General features: G+C 48.3%; 2 protein-coding genes across 3 annotated transcripts in view; one reads left to right on the forward strand and one right to left on the reverse strand.

Moving 5' to 3' along the window:
* F2 (coagulation factor II, thrombin) overlaps positions 1-17,800 on the reverse strand; it is a 329,241-nt gene that overhangs the window by 63,253 nt on the left and 248,188 nt on the right. The gene's annotated exons all lie outside the window — the stretch shown is intronic.
* ARFGAP2 (ADP ribosylation factor GTPase activating protein 2) lies at positions 7,509-17,141 on the forward strand. 2 transcript variants are annotated; one of them, XM_063398434.1, is made up of 17 exons: positions 7,509-7,666; positions 7,911-8,029; positions 8,970-9,042; positions 9,546-9,677; positions 9,759-9,839; positions 10,605-10,704; positions 11,333-11,389; positions 11,932-11,976; positions 13,059-13,111; positions 13,524-13,660; positions 14,192-14,323; positions 14,802-14,930; positions 15,010-15,138; positions 15,520-15,646; positions 15,764-15,854; positions 15,971-16,089; positions 16,512-17,141. In XM_063398434.1, exons 1-17 carry the CDS (start codon positions 7,595-7,597, stop codon positions 16,530-16,532), a joined length of 1,617 nt encoding a protein of 538 aa, XP_063254504.1. In that variant the 5' UTR covers positions 7,509-7,594; the 3' UTR covers positions 16,533-17,141. The 2 variants fall into 2 exon arrangements, with proteins under 2 accessions (XP_063254504.1, XP_063254505.1); XM_063398435.1 differs by lacking the exon at positions 11,932-11,976.

Genomic DNA, 17,800 nt, shown 5'->3' on the forward strand with positions numbered 1-17,800 from the left:
CCCAGGGCCAGCTGTGCTGTGGGATGGCAGCTGTGCTGTGGTTAGCCTCCAGCTCTGGGTGGCACTCCCACAGCCCTGCCTGGAGCTTGGCAGTTTACTTTCCATACCACTTCCCATCCCCTGTGTCCTTGTGGCTGTTTTGCTTGGCACTAAACACTGAGGCAGGTGCAAGTATGTGGCAATCCTGCACAGAGATCCATCAGTGCTGTTAAAAATTGTCCTGCACCGCCACTGCTGCTGCCCTGTTTGCAGGTCCAGCTCAAGGCCACAGCTGGGAGGCTGTGGAGCTCAGCTCTGTTGTCTCCTGCAGGTTGCCCCAACTGCAGAGCAGCCTCTGCATGAACTTGCCTTGGTTGCATTTGTGGAGCTGCTGGCATGCTTAGTGACAGCAGGCTGCAAAAATCCCTTCTGCTTGGGAAGAAACCTGGTGTTGCACTCAAAATGCCCTTCAACACTCCACTTAGATCTGTAGGTGATAATTTTTAGGCTAACTGCACTGAGACCAGCTGCTGGTCTGAACATGTGGCTGAACATGAGGCAAAGCCAGTGCCACAAACCCCATTTCGACCCATGGAAATATGGTTGGAAAATACCCAGTGCAGGCTGGCAGCAAAGGCTGTGCAAAATAAATAAGAATAGTAAGGTGGCCTGATACAAGGCAAAGTGCCTTCAGAGGGACCTTGTGCCAAACCAACGCAAAACCAAAAAAGGAGAAATAAAAAAAACCTGCAACCACGTGTTGAACCGCTGCCCAGGTCCAGGCTACAAGGAGCTGAAAAGCTCTGAGCTGCAACAGAGTGAGACTTCACCAAGCTACCGAGGTTCTTAGCAGATCAAAGAGGATTCATATGAGATGATGAACAAATCCTTGCTGAAAGGGAGGAGAAGGGGGCAGCGGAGTAGGTTCTGTAAGTGGAAGAAACTGGCTAATTATCTTTGGAACATCTTGACTAAGCAACATGGCTCCAGTGAATTTTTCCAAACTAAATTTCAGGCCAAATCACCTCGGCTGTTTTCAGCACATCCATTTTCTGGCCATGTCCTCCCGTTTTTCATCATTCAGTAACCCTGCTTGCAGAGGTTTCTGGTTTGTCAGTCTCTCAACTTAAGGCAATTACAGCTGCAGCTTGAGACACCTCAACAGGCAGTATAGTCGTGCTCAGCATTTCGTCCCCCTTAGTGTGGGGGTCCATAAGCTCTCCTCTTCAATTTCAGCACTTTCACTGGGTCCTTCTAGTTACACATCCTGTGATTCCTTCCTCCCTGCATTTCCTTTCTGTCCAAGCAGCTGGAAGTCTTCAAGGTCCTCCACTCTCCCCCTCTGACTTCACTACCTCCTTCCTGAGTCTATTGTTCCTGCTCCCAGCAGGAGGCTGACACTAAAACAGTCGCTGCCCCCAGCTGTGTCCACAGTAGCCCTTTCTCTCAAATTCTCTGCAGGGCTTCCCCACAGGTGCCACACAGTTCCTAAGCTCCTAACAAGTTCCTTTGTTTCACCAGTGGCTCTGCATCCCCTCCACACATTGCAGCCACCTGTGGAGCTGAGGCACTGCTACCTACTCCCCTGCACCCAAATCCTTCATAGAGACCTGTTTGACAGCGATGATTCCACTATGAAAATTCTTTGTTTTCAAAAGAGTCTTTTCATTTTGCCTTGCTTATTTACCTTGTCTTCTGGGCAGCTCTGCCTGCCTTTCTTTCATGGGTCACTGTCTTCTGCTTAAGGCATGGTCCCGATGCTTGTAGGGACTGCAGGCAATAGTCCCTGTACTAGAGGGATTCAGTTTATTTAGAAAACTCCTGAGTGAGGGGATTTGCAGGGAAGAGAGATTACAAACCTACTGGAAAATCTGGAAGAGTCATGTCTGATGGGTGGACAGCCCTGCTGGTTCTGACCTCAGGCAAGTTAGTGCCTGTGCTGTCAACTGCCCTTGAAAGAAGAGAGCTCGGGGTCTGCTCATTTCCCAGTTTTTCACCTTGCTTCCATGTGGTGTGATGTGTCTTCCATCACTTGAGTGATTGTCCCCTGCCAAACAGCCTGCTTCCAGCAGGGACACCTGTAACATCTCCAAACAGACCACCACAGCAAGATCTAAAAGTAGTCCTCAGATTCAGGAAACCCAGGCCACATCAGCCACCACACCCCTACTTTGAGGTATAGCTAAAGCTTCCCAGGTACAAAGCACCTGCCCGGCCAGAGATGGTATTACCAGACATTTGCAAATCAACATTTAATTGTAATATTAATTTAATTGTAATGGAAATGGAGCAACAAAAGCAAAGCCTGAAGACAGACATGTACATACACACAGACACTCACTTAACAAGTACGCAGGAGCAGCACACTCCTGCCCTGGCCCTACACTCCCGTCACCCTTTCCATCAAATCACAGCAGTTTTGCTTGGCAGCCCAGCAGCACAGTCTGGCACAGCTGAAAGGGCCAGGCCTCTCTTCTCCCTTTCAAGGCTTCTAGCCCTTGCCTTAGCTATTCAGCACTTGCACAAGCAGGAGATCAGCTCAGCAATGCAGTGACAGTCACTGTTTGAGCAGAGCTAGGGACACGCCTCAGCCAGAGCCACTTCCCAGAGTAGCTGCAAGGGACAGCACGTGCAGCAGGACCAGGCTTTTGGCTGCAACACAACCCCAAATCAGAGCAAGCCATCCATGACTACACTCCTCAATATCTCTCAAGTTACCCACCTGTTGTGTTCCTGAAATCATGTGTTCCTTCAACCTTTGCTGGCTTTTCTTCAAGCAACACTTGCAAGACTGCAGTGAAATTGTGTAAATTGTAAACTTTATTCACTCTACACATACTGTATTAGCTCCTTATCTTAGATCTTGCTGGCAGCATTGCATGGAGCCAGTGAGTGACATGACTGCCTGCCTTGGTGCTATACTTTTTCCTAGGGAGGCAGCTACTAATTACACTCAGTCCAGCACACTGGCAGCCTGGTCAGCCACAACCCTCAGCCAGTTGCTTCCCTTGCATCAACCCAAGTGAATATATGGTAAGGCAGTTTGCTGACTTGACAGAAACCTAACCTAACCCAAGGAAAAGTTTTCCATATGATCCCTGAAACCATAGATAATTAGGAGCATCTTCTTACACATTGTCCCTTTCAGCTGGGAAGGAGCATATCTGCTGACAACCTGTCCCTTGTTGTAGTGAGAAGGAGAATCCTTTCTACTTGATTTTCTTCTCCTCCATTCATGGCTGTGTTTGCTCCTTCCAGTACTGAAAATAGCCAGGCTGCCCTAAAATACTGAGCAGAGCTTTTTCCCAGAGTTACTGGCTATCCCCAAGGGAAATCATGTGGACTAGTTAGTGTCTGTGAACGGCTTAGTAAGAGAGGAGGAAAACAAATTTTAAAAAAGATTTGTGTCAGGAATTGCTTCTTTGCCCAAGGCATCATTGTAGATTTCTGGTACCAAACCCCTCAACATTGTGATCCATGGGAAACTGTATCTCTCTGTTACTTTTTTGGGTAGTTTACTGAATTTGCCAGCCTCTTTCCCAAAACCTATCATTGAGCAAAAGTGTGAAAGGCCAATGGGTCTGAATAGGAGAGGAGGACTCAGCCACCTCATCTCTCTCCTGCACAGTCCTATCACCCATGTTTTTTGCTGCGCAGTGAGAAAAGAGCAAGGTTCCTTTTTCCCTCTACCACCCTGCTTTTGGACAGACTCACAGAGAAACACTTTCTCATACCTTTGGCTCAGGCCTGAAAATGCAGGGCATGTTTTATACCCATCACAGCACTTCCCCCCGAATCTTTCCAGCTCTTTCACAGTAACCTCATGCCCTCAGATAACCAGACTTCTGTATTGAAAATGCGTCCCTGGTAGCATGGCAGACTCCAAGATCATGCCTGGTCATCTTCCTTTGCTTTCCTTTGCTCTCTTGGATAATGCTGGGAACTATCTTTTATTGGCAGAGGTGGATAACAGCAAGGTGATCTCTGATTAGAAGGCTACATCAGGCTCAGGATCTGGTGTCACAGCAGTCAGGAGGAAGGAGGTAGGTGACAGATGGGATGTAGATGGATAGGGAAGCTGAGAGCCAAAGAGCAGACTGCCAGCTTAGAGCTCAGAAATTCCGCACTAAAGCACATGAGGTGCAAAAGAAACAGATGCAGGAAATTGAAAGAACAGTGCAGTGACAGCACTCATTCACAGGGAACAGTCAGCAGCAGGAGGTCCTTCCTGTACTGACAAAGACAACAAAAAGAAGCTGATTATTTCACAGACCAGCAGCATGCTCTCCCTGCTGCTTTTATGCAAAACTGATGGACAGGATCAGCAGCCTTGCCAGGATCTGCAGCAACCAGCATGGGTTTGAAGGCTTGCAAGAGACCCTGCTGAGGTCAAGAAGCTGAAGTAACCCTGCTGTAGCAAGCATTCTGAGGACACAATGCAGTGAACAGAAACTGTGCTTCCTCCATGTAGGAGAGGAGCTTGCACTCTATCTCCCCATGTCTCCTAGCACAGACAGGCAGAGACAAAGTGTTACACTGACCTACTGGCCTCTGAGGCTGCCTTGGCTCCTCCTGAGCATGTGCCAATTCTCTCTGTCATGACTTAACCTTGCTTCCAAGCATCACACAGCTCACTCCAACCACCCCACACCACCCACTGGGATGGGGAAGAGAATTGGAAAAAGGTAAAATTGGTGGGTGGAGGTGAGAACAATTTAATAACTGAAATAAATAATAATATTAATAATAATAGGAAAAAAGGAATTCAACCTAAGAAAAACAAGTGATGTATAATACAATTGCTCACTGCCTGCTGAGTGATGCCCATCCCATTCCCAAACACAAGAAAGAAACAAGCAGAGGAGGGGAGCAGCACCACACAACTGATGCTGACAGGGCAAGAGCAAACAACTCATGCTGAGGCAGCTCCAGCCAACACGAACACAAACACTCCCAATGCACCCTCATCATCTGAACTCCCTCCTCTACACAAGATGCAGCTTACACCACCCAGCACCAGAGACTCCCTCTCCTGCCCTTCTGTATCTTCAGCTTGTCAGGGCCCTGAATGCACTAACAGGCCTCTACTGTCCAGAGCAGCCTCACCTGTGGTTTTACCCAAAGCCCCTGCCCATGGTTTTGGAGGGGTTGTGTTTGCAATTAAACTCAGCTCAGAGTTCCCAGGCCCTGTCTGAGCTACATTAGCAGAGTATTAGTGTCTGGCTGTACTTTGTTGATCTTAACCTGTAGACTGGTTTATCAGCCTGACCTCAGGCTTGCCTTGCCTTATCACCACAGGCACAACTGGCAATCCACTGGGCCTGATCCCAACCCAGTTTGACTGCAAGCAACCTCATCACCATGAGCTTGTCCAGCTCTCTCAATTCTTGGTCAAATGCAGACGCTATGCCAGGCCTGCTGGGCTCTCTGTGGCCAGGTACTGCGGGAATGGGCCAGGAGGGCCCTGGCTGCTGGCCTCAGGAACAGCTGTCCTTGTCCTGGTTTACAGCCAGCCCCTACTGCACCCTGACATCAGCTCTCCTGGTATGACTGCCAGGACAGCTGCACCATGAATGGTATCAGAGAACTCAACTTGTTTAAAAATAGCCGTGAGGAAAATGCTATCAGTTACTTCTACCTGCATTGCTTCCCCAGCACATGTGTGTGCAATCCCAGAGATGGCGTATAGGCACCATTAAGGTAGCAGAAAAAAGGCAACAGAAACCGGGGACTACTCAAGACAAGACTGCTGCCGAGAATGAGCTCTGTCAGGTTAGATCAGGCTTCACTACCCAGCTCAGAAATTCATCTCAGAGCAGCTTCAATCAGATGTGTCAGCCAGAAGCCTCTCATTTTACTGCATGTGCCTAACATATCAGCTCTCACTGAGATCATACAGTTGGAGCTTTGCTGATTCCCAGAACACAAGACCCTGCTAAACCGGCAAGGTTTTTTTCTGCAGGGCTTTTTTTTTTCCTCAACAGTTCTGTTGCTCCTGATTGCATCTCTATGTCCCAAATCTTTATGTATCCTCCTAAGACCATGGGTCCTAGGTTCCCATTACAAGGAATTCTATTGTTCTGCCTTAACATCTGTGGATAATGTGGAAATGAGTGAAGAAAGCCTTTAAATTTGAACTGGAAGTTGCCTTGTCCAGGTATTAGTACATTTCATTTATGAGTTTCTTTTAGTGACAAGCTGGTCCTGCAGAGCAACCTCTTTTCAGAGGTAAGGAAATCCCAGTGCATTCCATCATTCCATCTCTGTAATACTTTTGTTGTTGTTGTTATCCTTCCTGAACCTCTCATTGCTCTGCAGTCACTTTTTTTTTTTTTTTGCTAAAGCATGAAATGGACTATATGACATTGACTTTCAGTTCACAGCACAACCATACAACCATATTTTTTTGCCTTTTTTTTTTTTTTTTTTTTTTTTTTTTTTTTTTTTTTGCATTATAACTGAATGACTTTCTAGCCAATACCCTAATGCTTCTAGGCAGGTAACACAGCGGTTAAGGGCCCTGACATCATCTGCTCTGAAGTAAAATCTTCCCTACCTTGATTACTGCCTCATGATGCCTTGATTACTGCATAGCCAAGCAAGAGCTTCTTGAGAGGTCTCCCCTGATTAAATCAGGGCTATGAAGAATCTGAAGGGGAAGCCATACCAGGCATGGGTGAAGTCACTCGGTCTTTCAGCCTGGAGAGAACTGAAGGGACCTCATCCCTCATCGTGGTCTCCAATATCCTCACAAGGAAAAGCACAGGGGCAGGTACTGATCTCTTCTCTTTAATGACCAGTGACAGGAATGACCCGAGGGAACGGCCTAGAGTTGTGTCGGCGGAGATTAAGGTTTGATATTAGAAAAGTTTTCATCACCCAGAGGGTGTTCGGGCACTGGAACAGCCTCCCCAGGGAAGTGGTCGCAGCACCAGCCTGACAGAGCTCAAGTGTTAAGACAATGCTCTTGGGCACATGGTGTGACTCTTACGGATATCCTGTGCAGGGCCAGGAGTTGGACTCGATGATGTCTGTGGGTGCCTTCCAACTCAGGACATCCTATGGTTCTATAAATCATTTCCAAATCCCCGTTCGTTTGTGCAGTGTACCGGGCCCGGTGCCCCGAGGTCGGCTGCTGCACCAGGTGACGCCTGTAAACGCCGCTCTGAGCTTTTTCCCCGGCAGCAGATGACCCACGGCAGGGACTCCCCCATTGCTATTCTAAGCGCCCTTCTCTCGGTCCGGGCCGCAGCGGCCCCACACGGAGGGGCACAGGCAGCAGGGCTCCCCAGCAGCGCCGAGCAGGGCGCTGCGGGACGGCCGCAAGCGCTGCGAGCTCACGGGGGGCTCGGGCCGTGCAACGTCCGATGTGTAAGGGGATGCCCTGACCCCGCGAGGCGTCGGGCCGGCAGCCGGCGCAGCGGCCGGGGTGACCCGCAGCTAACGCTGCCCCACGTCCCGGGACCGCAGGGACACAGGGACCTCGCTCTCTCCTCGCCGTTCACACCCACGGACGCGGCGCGGGGGCCGGCCCAGCACGGCTCTACCGCGGCCGCGGCGGCGATTGGGCCCGGCCGGCTGCCGTCCCCGCGGGGGTGGCTGGGAAGGAGAGATCATGGCGGCGGAGCCGAGCAAGACGGAGATCCAGACCCTCTTCAAGCGGCTTCGGGCAGCGCCGGCCAACAAGGTAGCGGGGAGCGGCCGGGGTCCGCCGGACTGTCCGTGCCGGGCTGTTGCCCTGCGGTCGCGGCCTGCGCTCCGACCGGGCCCTGGTGGGCTCCGGGCCGCGCTGCGGCGCCTGTAGGGGCGGCCAGGCAGGGGCCCTTGGGGAGAGCCTGGGCAGAGCGGTCGGGGCCGCCGAGCTGCGGCAGGGGGTGGCGGAGCGGCAGAGCCGTCGCTTCAACCTGGCTGTCCCTCTGCCTTCGCTTTAGTCATGCTTCGACTGCGGCGCCAAGAACCCGAGCTGGGCCAGTATCACCTACGGGGTGTTCCTGTGCATCGACTGCTCCGGCGTCCACAGGTCCCTGGGCGTGCACCTCAGCTTCATCAGGTGCGTGCGGAGCGCGGGCCGCGGTACCGCCGGCAGCCTGCAGCAGCCGTCCCGCCTTGGGCTGGGAGCACCAGGGACCGGGAGAGAAGCCTCAACACCGGGCCGTCACCTCGGGGTTTATGTGGCTGCTCGCTGGAGGTTCTGGGTCACTCAGCACTTGCAGTTCCAAAATGGAGTTTCTAAAGCACCCCAAGTGGAATGTCGACATGTTGCTTTCGCTAACGTTGCGGAAACGCTGTCTGGACTTGGCATTGTAGGAGCCGAGACGAGAGTGTGCTGTGTGAATCTTGCCAGTAAGGCAGCAGCAGGGTATATACTTTTTCGTAATGCTGAACAAGGCAAGAAGAGGAACATTTAATCTTTTTGCTCTCAGCCTAATGGGGAAGATAGTGTCGGGGTTTGAGCCTAGTACTTGTTTTCAGTAGTTGTAAAAATTAGCATTTTAAGTTAACTGTGACCTGTAACTGTAACTGTGTTAGCATTTTAAGTTAAGAACTGTGACCTTTACTTGTTAGGAGGGAAATTGAGTAACCAGTATGAGACACTCTGTGTCCCTTAGCTTTACTTGGCTGTATTCTCAGTTGCTGTGTCACGTGTTTTGGCCTAACCTGTGGGACGGGCTGAATATGAGTTTCAAGTTGTGAGATCACATGTAGAAAGAAAGTTCTTGGCCGTGCTTTCCTAGCTCAAGCTCTGCCCTCTAAACAAGCAGTACAAGGGAGAGAGCCTCAAAACTTGGATAAAAGCTGGTCTCTTTCCTCACTTTAAAAGTTGAAATTAATTTTTTACAGGAGCAAAGAAATTCCCAAGATGTTCTTTCCCACCTTTGGCTCCTACACTTTGGAATAGTAGTGGGATATCTGACCATTTTAGGCCAGAGTTTGGTTTTGTGTTTGGTTTGTCTGGTCTTTATTAATAGAAATAATTGGTTCTCACGCAGGTCCACAGAGTTGGATTCTAACTGGAACTGGTTCCAGCTGAGGTGTATGCAAGTGGGCAGCAATGCCAACGCGGTGAGGATCCTCTGTAGGCATTGTGCTTGCTTTCCCTCTTGCTAACCCACATCCTCTGTTTCTTGTCCCTTTGTGTGGCTTTCTTGGTACCAGTCTCACCTGAAATGTGTAATAAGGGGGGTATTTGTCAAGTGTGCTTGGAAGTCAGACTGTGACCTTTGAATGCTTTGTTTTGTGATATGCAGATCTCTCATTTTTTGCACCTCATTTAAATGAGAGCCACAGCCTTCCTAAATGATTGGAGTTAATAACACTGATCAGTTTGAAAGCTCATGCTCAGCATTGTGACTCAGAATCATCCCCCTGTAGAGGAGATGGATGATTTTCATGGGCCCTGCAGTGAGACTTCTTGTAGAAAGCTGATCAGTGAATGGTTGGTTCATGCCGTGTTCTCAGTTTTTCATCCTCTGTTTCTGGGACATTTTGTTTCTCTGTTGAGTTTGTCTAGTGCTTGCTTGAGTATGATGTAGCAGTCAGGAGACTGACTTTTCCTCTCTTTTCAGACTGCTTTCTTCCGCCAGCACGGCTGTACCACCACAGATGCCAATGCTAAATATAACAGCCGAGCTGCCCAGATGTACAGGGAGAAGATCCGGCAGCTGGCAAGCGCTGCCATGGCCAAGTACGGCACTGATGTAAGTCTGAGAGCTCGGCAGTGCTAGTGCTGGATGCTGAGTCTTGTAGGATACCTTCCTTCACACCTCTCTTCTCTTTAGTTGCTTATAGATGGACTGAGTGGCGCCCCTGGGCACTCCCCTGACAAGAGTGATGCTGATTTCTTCATGGAGCACACACAGGTGAGAAGAGCTGCTCTCCAATAGCCAGCTGTCCAGGCAGGAGCAGTCCCACTTAGCTTGGAAGGACTCTAAATTGTGTAATTATTCAGTAGTAACATGGAGGAAGTCACATTCAGTCATCTGCCTGGGACATTGTTACAGATCTAAACAGTCCCTGTAATATCCATGTCCTTTGTTTTAGCTTCAGGAAGTACTCAAAGCTACAACTTATGCCCTGGAAGATGCTTTGTGTGCTGTGTTAATGCTTAGTTTCTTTGTACTGTTAAAGTAAGCTATTACTTTGAACTTCTGGTTTAGAAGAAACTTTTCGGTGCATAGACCCTGGTAAGGTGGATTTGGGCAACTGCACCATGCCAGGCAGACTTTCTCAGGTAATGTGAGAATTGGCTGTATGGCAAAAAGAGACAGTGGAAGTGGAGATTAATTTTTTCCAGGAAAACTCATTCACATTTTCACCCAGATTTAAACTCATTACTTTTAAGCTGGCAAGTCTTCACATTAGGCAGCTTGTGAAATGATTCTGTAATTTCTCCCGGCCTTACATTCAGCTTAGCTTCGTTTTTGTTTTTTTTTTTTTAAATTTTTGTCCCTGCTAAGGGAATGTCAACTTGTTCATATGTTTTGTTCAAGGAAGGCATAGTCTGAAGTTTGGAATAAGTTTCCTTTGGCCTAAAATTGAATATAGGTCACTAAACCTGTAGTAAATTCAGGATTGTTTGGTTCATTCATCTTCTGCAAATAACTGGAATGAATATCTCCTTGCAGTCTTCCAGTACCTGGGATGTAGCAGATGCCAGCCAGAATCCTGCACAGTCTTCTCTAGAGGTGGAAAAAGCAAAGTCATCAGAAGGCAGTGAAGTTTCGAGTGAGTTCTTTACTGAATAATTTTTTCAAGAACCTGCCTCCATTTCCAGGAGAACACAGTTCTGTACCACTGTTGGAAGGGCTGAAGTTGCCCTTTGGTTCAGGCCTGAAGGAGTGGAAGTTTTGTGCACTCTTATGATGTTTAGTGAAATTAGTGGAGACTTCTAAAAACACTGCTCCATTTGGGGTCAGTTCTTCACTTTTCCTGAAATGCACACAAAACTCATTAGCTGCCCCATTTCCCTGCTTTCAGATGTAACTATTTGTCTAAACATTCTTCTCCACCCCTTGAGTTTGGTGGGTCCGAAAATGACATTGGACAGAAAACTTTCTACGGTGAAGGACAAGGAGACCAAGAACCTGGGGGCTTAGCTGTAATTTGAAACAGCTTTGTATACTTCTCTGTAGAGTGTTTGCTTTCTTTTACTGTGTTAAGAACACTGCAGAAGCGGTAATTTGCTCTGTGGAGACGTAAAGTTGTTTTGCTTGGGAAATTGCATATTTCAAGCTTTAACTGGATTTATTTGTGGGAGCAGAGGAGCTAGGAGAGATGTAGTGGAACTGTGAACATACTGGAAAGAAAAGAGAATCAATCTGCTGAATGTTCTCTTCTGGTTTTGTGCCCACAGATTCCAGCCAAGGTCCGTCCATTGACTTGTTGAGCACATCTCCTAAAGCTCCTCTAGGTAAGACTCTTCACTCTCAGATCAGCCTTGCTCGTACCCACTGCTCAGCAGTAAGCTCAGTGAAGATGGAAGCAATGAGCCAGTTTCCAGAATGTCTAAACGAACTCATCCCTGTTGAGCCAGTACTTAGGATGTTCCTGAAGCCCAAAATCAAGTCACCGTTTTCTGGAGGTTTCCTCTTGTTTGGATAATTGAGTTCAAAGCTGTTGCTTTCCTAAAAGCATCTCCCCCTGGTTTTGAGCTTTGGACAAAACTTGGCACTTGCATACCTGGAACTTGGGTGATCAAGGCCACGTGGCTATTTTTTTTGGTTTGTTTCCCCACACAACCTTTGGAGGCAAATGAATTTTTAGCTTTCAGGATAATAGGGATTTGTATCTGATTCTCCCTGCCATTACAGTCCTGGATGCACACAAAACACCTAGCTGGAGCTTCTTTCCTTATTGAGAGCATGCTCGTAGCCCACAGTGGGTTCATTCTGGGTGGAAGGCCTGTGTCCTCAAGTGTCTGTTCATTGCCCATGTTTTACATCTCTTCCTCAGACATGTCCATGTATCTGTCAACACAAGGGGCTGCTCCTGCTGGAGGTAACTGGCTAACAGCTGGCCTGCGCTGGCTGCTTGTGACAACTCTGCTTGCCCCTCCTGAGACTCTGCCTTCAATTCTAGCTTTAGCTTCCTGTGCGTAGAGGAGAGAACAAGACAAAGCTCATATTCTTGTATTGAGATCGGAACCAGACATGTCGTATATGTAGAGAGACCTCATTAGCATTTCTGTTAAATGTTTCCTGAAATATAAAAAACCCCAAACACAAACTCAAAAAACTTGGAATAAAGTGTTAGCAACAACGAGCGGAAAACAGTTTCAGATAGTGTGAATGTTTTGAATCCCCTTATTTAAAAAGACTTATTGTAAGACTAGAAGAGATAAAAGAAAATGTGTCAAGAATAATTTATGGACTAACAAAAATCATGTGGCTGTAGAAAGTCAGGAGATACACAGACACAAAAGAAAAGCCCATCAGGGGCAATAAAAGATTTTGGACTTACCGAAAGGAAGCTGGAAAATGTTTTGGGCAGTCCCTCTCTGCTTTGTTCTTACACTTTTCCCCAGACATCTGCTGCTTGGCTGGCCTTGTCTGGTTTTACAAGTGTGGCATGCCCTCAAGAGTAACAAGCGCAAGGTGTTGGGGAACCTGTTGCTTTTACAGCTTGCTGCACATAAGGTCCATTTTTTTTGGTATGTTCATGTAAACACAACTGTAGGGTTCTTGCTGCTTTGTCCCTAAGGCATTGGTGAGGCTCTGACCTTCACATGCCTCTGAGGCTGCATTTTCATTAATTTGTGTATAAGAGAAACCTAGTCTTTGTCTAACTACCCTGATATGTACTGCATAACACTCAGAGGAGTTAGTCACAGTTCTTAATTCAGTTAGAAGCTGCTCCAGAAACGGACATGCTTCTTTAGGCCACCAGCCTGCAACTGTGGAGCTTCTACATGCAGCTTTCTTGCCTGGATGAAATCACCCAGGCTTCTGATGTGAAGCTGCATGGTGTGCCCTGGACGCTACTGCAGCTGGACTGTGGTAGATGTTGCTGTGGGTTGCTGTCTAATTTTGGCCTCTTAAATAATTCCCTTCTGCTTATTTGCTGCTTCCCTCCTTTTGCAGAACTTAAATCCTCCCTCATTGGAAAGAAGAAGCCAGGAGCTGCCAAGAAAGGGGTATGTCTGAGCTCTTTTATGGAGGGGAGGTAAAGCATGTCTTGCATTTCTGCTGTCCTTTCCTTGATCTTTGCTTTCTGCTTAACAAAGCTGTGTGACAAAGCTGTAGAGATCTGTTTTGGGAAAGGAGACCTTAAGCAGCCTGTATATTACTGCCAAAAATGTCATGTTCTGGATCATTACTGGTTCTGGTCTGAAGCATACGTGGTTGATCTCTAAGTGTTGGCCAATGGTGGATTAACTCTTGGGTGTTCTTCCATACTGTGTTGCAAGCTCTTTTGGGTCTGGAGGCTGTGACTACACAGGGAGACTGAAGGCCTCATTGGTGTAGCAAGAAGTAGGATTTGGGTTTTCTTCTACAATGAACAACCTAGGATGAGGAATTCACAGGATTTTGTTTTTGTTTTTCAAGCTGGGTGCAAAAAAAGGTCTTGGAGCCCAGAAAGTCAGCAGCCAGAGCTTCAGTGAGATTGAGCGGCAAGCCCAGGTGGCAGAACAGCTGAGGGAGCAGCAGGCAGCAGAGTCCAGAAAACAAGCTGAGGAGTCCATGTAAGTGCCCTGCTTGAGATGAGTATCTTGCATACCTAAGGCAGAAGTAGTGTAAGGTTAATGCTGTTCACCCTAGGATCACCAAACGTGACTACAGAGCATACTGCATGAGAGAGCATATGTCAGTATGGCCCTTGCAGCAGGGCCCAGGTTATACTGCTGTATTTTATTGAATTTAGCATTCCTGGAAGAGTGTAGGGAGCAGATACTCCTGTATCATGTATTTCTGTTCACCTTTGGACAGGACTGGAAAAGCCAAAGGCTGAACTGGATGGGTCATTCTGGGTGCAGGGGTGGGGAGAAGATAGACATTGTGATGCCTACAGTAAGGAAATCATCGTTAGCCAAAGAAGAGTTGAATCCCAATGGAGGAGATGTCAAAACAAGCTTCTCTGCAAGGATTTTTGGCAGAGCTGTTGTGAAAGTGACTGTGTTGAAGGGTGGTTGGGGTTACTTAACCACTTGTTCCTCTACAACATGGACAGCAAGGGAGGGTAATGAGCTGGCTCCCACCATGGCTCTTTCCCTTAGAGTCACCTCGATGCGACTGGCGTATCAGGAACTGCAGCTTGATCGGAAGAAGGAAGAGAAGAAACTCCAGAACCTTGAAGGGAAGAAACGTGAACAAGCAGAGAGGCTGGGCATGGGATTGGTGTCCAGAAGGTACTTGGCTGTAGATGGCATAGGACAGACAGGTGTCTTAGAAGTACCCTGCTCTGGAAAAGTTTCTTGAAAGCAGTAGTTTGTTCTTGTAATAGACAAGAAGATGAGTTAAAGTGCTCATATGCTGGTCTCTGACTGAAAATGCTTCGGGCCCCAGAAGGAATAGGGACTCTGTTCAAAGGCTCTGGTTCTCATTTGAGCTTTTCCACAGATACATGTGGCCTGTCAGTGTCTAGCACTAGAGCCTTGCTGCTTGACAGGTGTCCCCCTGCAGAATCCTTCCTTTAAGACGGTAGCTCAAGACTTCTGCAGGAGCATAGATAAGTGATGAAAGGGGCTAACATCTCACAACTCTTCCTCAAAACTTGTGTCACCTGTCCTGCCTGTGAAGGCCAGATTCAGTTTCAAGGTAGACTGGATGTAGGGACTGGATGCTGTCAGACCCATCAGCCCTGACTCTGCCTGTTTGTTGTGCTAGTTCTGTTTCACACTCCGTGATGTCTGAGATGCAAGTAATTGAGCAGGAGACGCCGCTGGTTGCAAAATCTTCCCGCTCCCAATTGGACTTGTTTGAAGATGGTGGAAGCTTCACATCTGGACCCCCCAAGTAAGACTTAGCTTCAGTGTAGTCTTTGCTTATTCCTGAATTTCACATCTGGTGTAAATTACCTATTTTTGGTACCTAGGTACAAATACAGTCCCTTCTCATTTGAAGATGCATTTGGTTCACGATGGGAAACGGACTCTTCATGGGGTATGGACAAAGAGGAGGAACCAGAGGTGACCATTTCCAGCATTCGTCCGGTTTCAGAGAGGTAAAGTGCTTGCCACTGCTAGTGTGCCTTGTGCCCCTTGTGTAGGGGACAAAGGATGAGTGTGGGAGCTGTGGCATAGATGCTGCTGTGTTATAGCCAGAGCCTTGTGCTGCAGAAAATGATTTGCACAGGCTCAGACAAGCCCAAGAAAAAGGGCCTCGAGTGAAAGGGCCTTGAACACTTCTGTGCCTGTCATGTCCGTAATTTTATACAGCCTCTGTGGTCATCGAGTGCTGCCTGTCCTAAGGTGGGGAGAGCCCCAGTGTAACTGACGCTTAAGGATGACTTGCTTCCCTTTCATTACATGAAATCTGAGACAGAAGTCTGGTTCTTCACTGTGTTGATGAGCTTAATCTGAGATGTCTCCTCTTGTTTCCTCAGACCCACCAGTAGGCGGGAGATTGAGAACAGGCCATCCATGGTGGAATCCAACGAAGCTCGGCAGAAGTTTGCAGGGGCTAAAGCTATCTCTTCAGATATGTTTTTTGGGCGGGAGGCAGATGCTGAGGTAGATGCATTCTGCAGTGCTTACACTGGTACAGCTCTGGCTTTACCTCCTCCTGTTCGCTCAGGTCCTACTTTGTTCCCTTCCTATATAATCTTTTTCTTTTGTCTTCTGCTGTAGTATGAAGCCAGATCCCGACTGCAGCAGCTCTCAGGCAGCAGTGCCATCAGCTCTGCAGACCTGTTTGGAGAGGCTGACAATGTGCACTCAGGTTTGTTAGCACTCAGGGGGTTGAGGAAGGGGGCAGCTTTGGAACACAGACTGGAGGGGATCAGGGTGCTTTCTGGAGCTGAGGGACTCTGGGCTTACTCCTCCTGGTTCTTGTAGGTGGTGTGTCTATTGGAAATGTCCTGCCTGCAGCTGACATTGCACAATTCAAGCAAGGAGTGAAATCAGTTGCTGGCAAGATGGCTGTCCTGGCCAATGGGGTGATGAATTCTCTTCAGGTGAGTTTACATTATGTCACCTTCAGAAAGGCTGTTGTCATGTTCAGGGACTTTCACCAAAACCTGGCCTCCATTGGAATTATCACTGTCTTCTCAAATGCCTGGAAAGTCTCAAGTAGACACCTGTCTTTTATAGCTGTTGACTGCAGTACAATAGCTGAGCAATTGCAGGTGGCCAGTGAACTCTACTTGGCCAGCCTTACCCTCCTGCTGCACAGGACATCTTGTTATGTCAGATACATCTTTTCACACAAATTCCAGGCAGAATTTTAAAAGTCAAGGTCATTTTACCTTCTGCCTTTTTACACTGTCCTGTCTAGATAACCTCACACGGCATTAAAATACCAAACCCCCCAATTTCTTGTTTTAGGATTTTGCACAAAGGTGTTGTAACAAGATGTCTCTGTCTGTTTCCTCCTTAGGATCGTTATGGTTCATATTAATGACCCAGGGACTGCAAAGGGAAGCCAGCAAGAGGCACTGATGCCACCTTTGCCTGGAGTAAACTCTGCAGGATTGTCTTATTTGCCTGGGTTGGGTGGGGAGGGGAGAAGGTAAGCAGAGGGTGTCAGGACATGGCTGTGCCCAGGATGCTTTCTGAATATCTCTGGATTCCACTCTATTAAAATTCAATGTGCCCTCATACCCACTGCTATCTACTAGCCAGTGGAGACAGGCCTTCTTACAGGGTTAACTTCACTGCTGTAAAAGATATGACAGGAACTCCTGGGCTGCCCTCATCAGTGCTCCTGCCCTTCTTTGGCCCATATCTTAGCTCACCAAGTGACAGAGAAAAGGGGAATGCTATTTTTCTGAACATCATGTGACATGACTGTTTTTTGTTCTGATCACTACTCCCAATCCATGGTGCTGTGGAGTCCTCTGTATTTGCAGGGTTTGCCTTTTACCGTGATCTAGTCCTTTTTACTGTCTTCTAAACCAGCATATATGAAGGCCGGAGAAAAAAAATCAAATCAAAGATTATTTTTTTAGCTTCTAACCACATCATCAGTAAAAAAGGCCCAGGTAAAGAAGTAAAGAAATGTATTGGATCCCTGGTTTATTTTATTGCCCAGCTTTGGATCAGATCTAAGTACTGAGCCTCTGACTTAACCATGAGGTGCAGCAGTGGACACTGTCATTTTAGTCCTGTTCAGCTTGGTCTCTGGTTTTAACAAGAGTGCTTTGCTCTTCCTTGACTATGGTGTTGAGGACCAGGTAGTAAGAAGGGTGGGTAAGGGCTAGTTACTCGCAGTTAGCTAAAGAGAGGCTGGGGTTTTTGTTCTGGAGCCTTCTGTCTGGGACTGGGAAGGGGCTTCCACGGGATTTCCTCTCCTATCCAGCTGAGGGGCTGTGGCAGCTGTGGGTTGAGGGGGAGGGTTCACTCAGCTGCTCTGTGCTGATGTTTTACCTTTGTGGCGCATGAGGGGGGTGAGGCTTGGGTGTTCCTGTTCCTTGTCTCTGTGCTCTGATGCGGTTGTGTCAGTGTCACAGCACCCCAGCAAGGCTGGGGCTGCGGGGAGCGGTGCTGCGGGGAGCGGTGGCGGTCCAGGCACTCGGGGGTGGGGCCGGCGCCTTCCCCGCCTCGGCGGGGCTTTCCTGGAGCCCTGGGAGAGGGCCGGGGCTCTGCACTGGCCCTGCCCACCAGAAGGGGCCTGGTCCACCGCTCCCCCTGAGGAGGGCCCGAGTCAGCCCAGAAAACCGGATGACC

This window comes from Prinia subflava, chromosome 5 (genome assembly GCF_021018805.1).
Source record: "Prinia subflava isolate CZ2003 ecotype Zambia chromosome 5, Cam_Psub_1.2, whole genome shotgun sequence".
NCBI lineage: Eukaryota > Metazoa > Chordata > Aves > Passeriformes > Cisticolidae > Prinia > Prinia subflava.

Excerpts from the sequence above, each read along its gene's own strand:
- ARFGAP2 (XM_063398434.1), top strand. The coding sequence starts at position 7,595 with ATGGCGGCGGAGCCGAGCAAGACGGAGATCCAGACCCTCTTCAAGCGG. Across the intron at positions 9,043-9,545 it reads TGGGCAGCAATGCCAACGCG|ACTGCTTTCTTCCGCCAGCA; the intron begins GTGAGGATCCTC and ends CTCTCTTTTCAG. Across the intron at positions 14,324-14,801 it reads ATGGGATTGGTGTCCAGAAG|TTCTGTTTCACACTCCGTGA; the intron begins GTACTTGGCTGT and ends TTGTTGTGCTAG.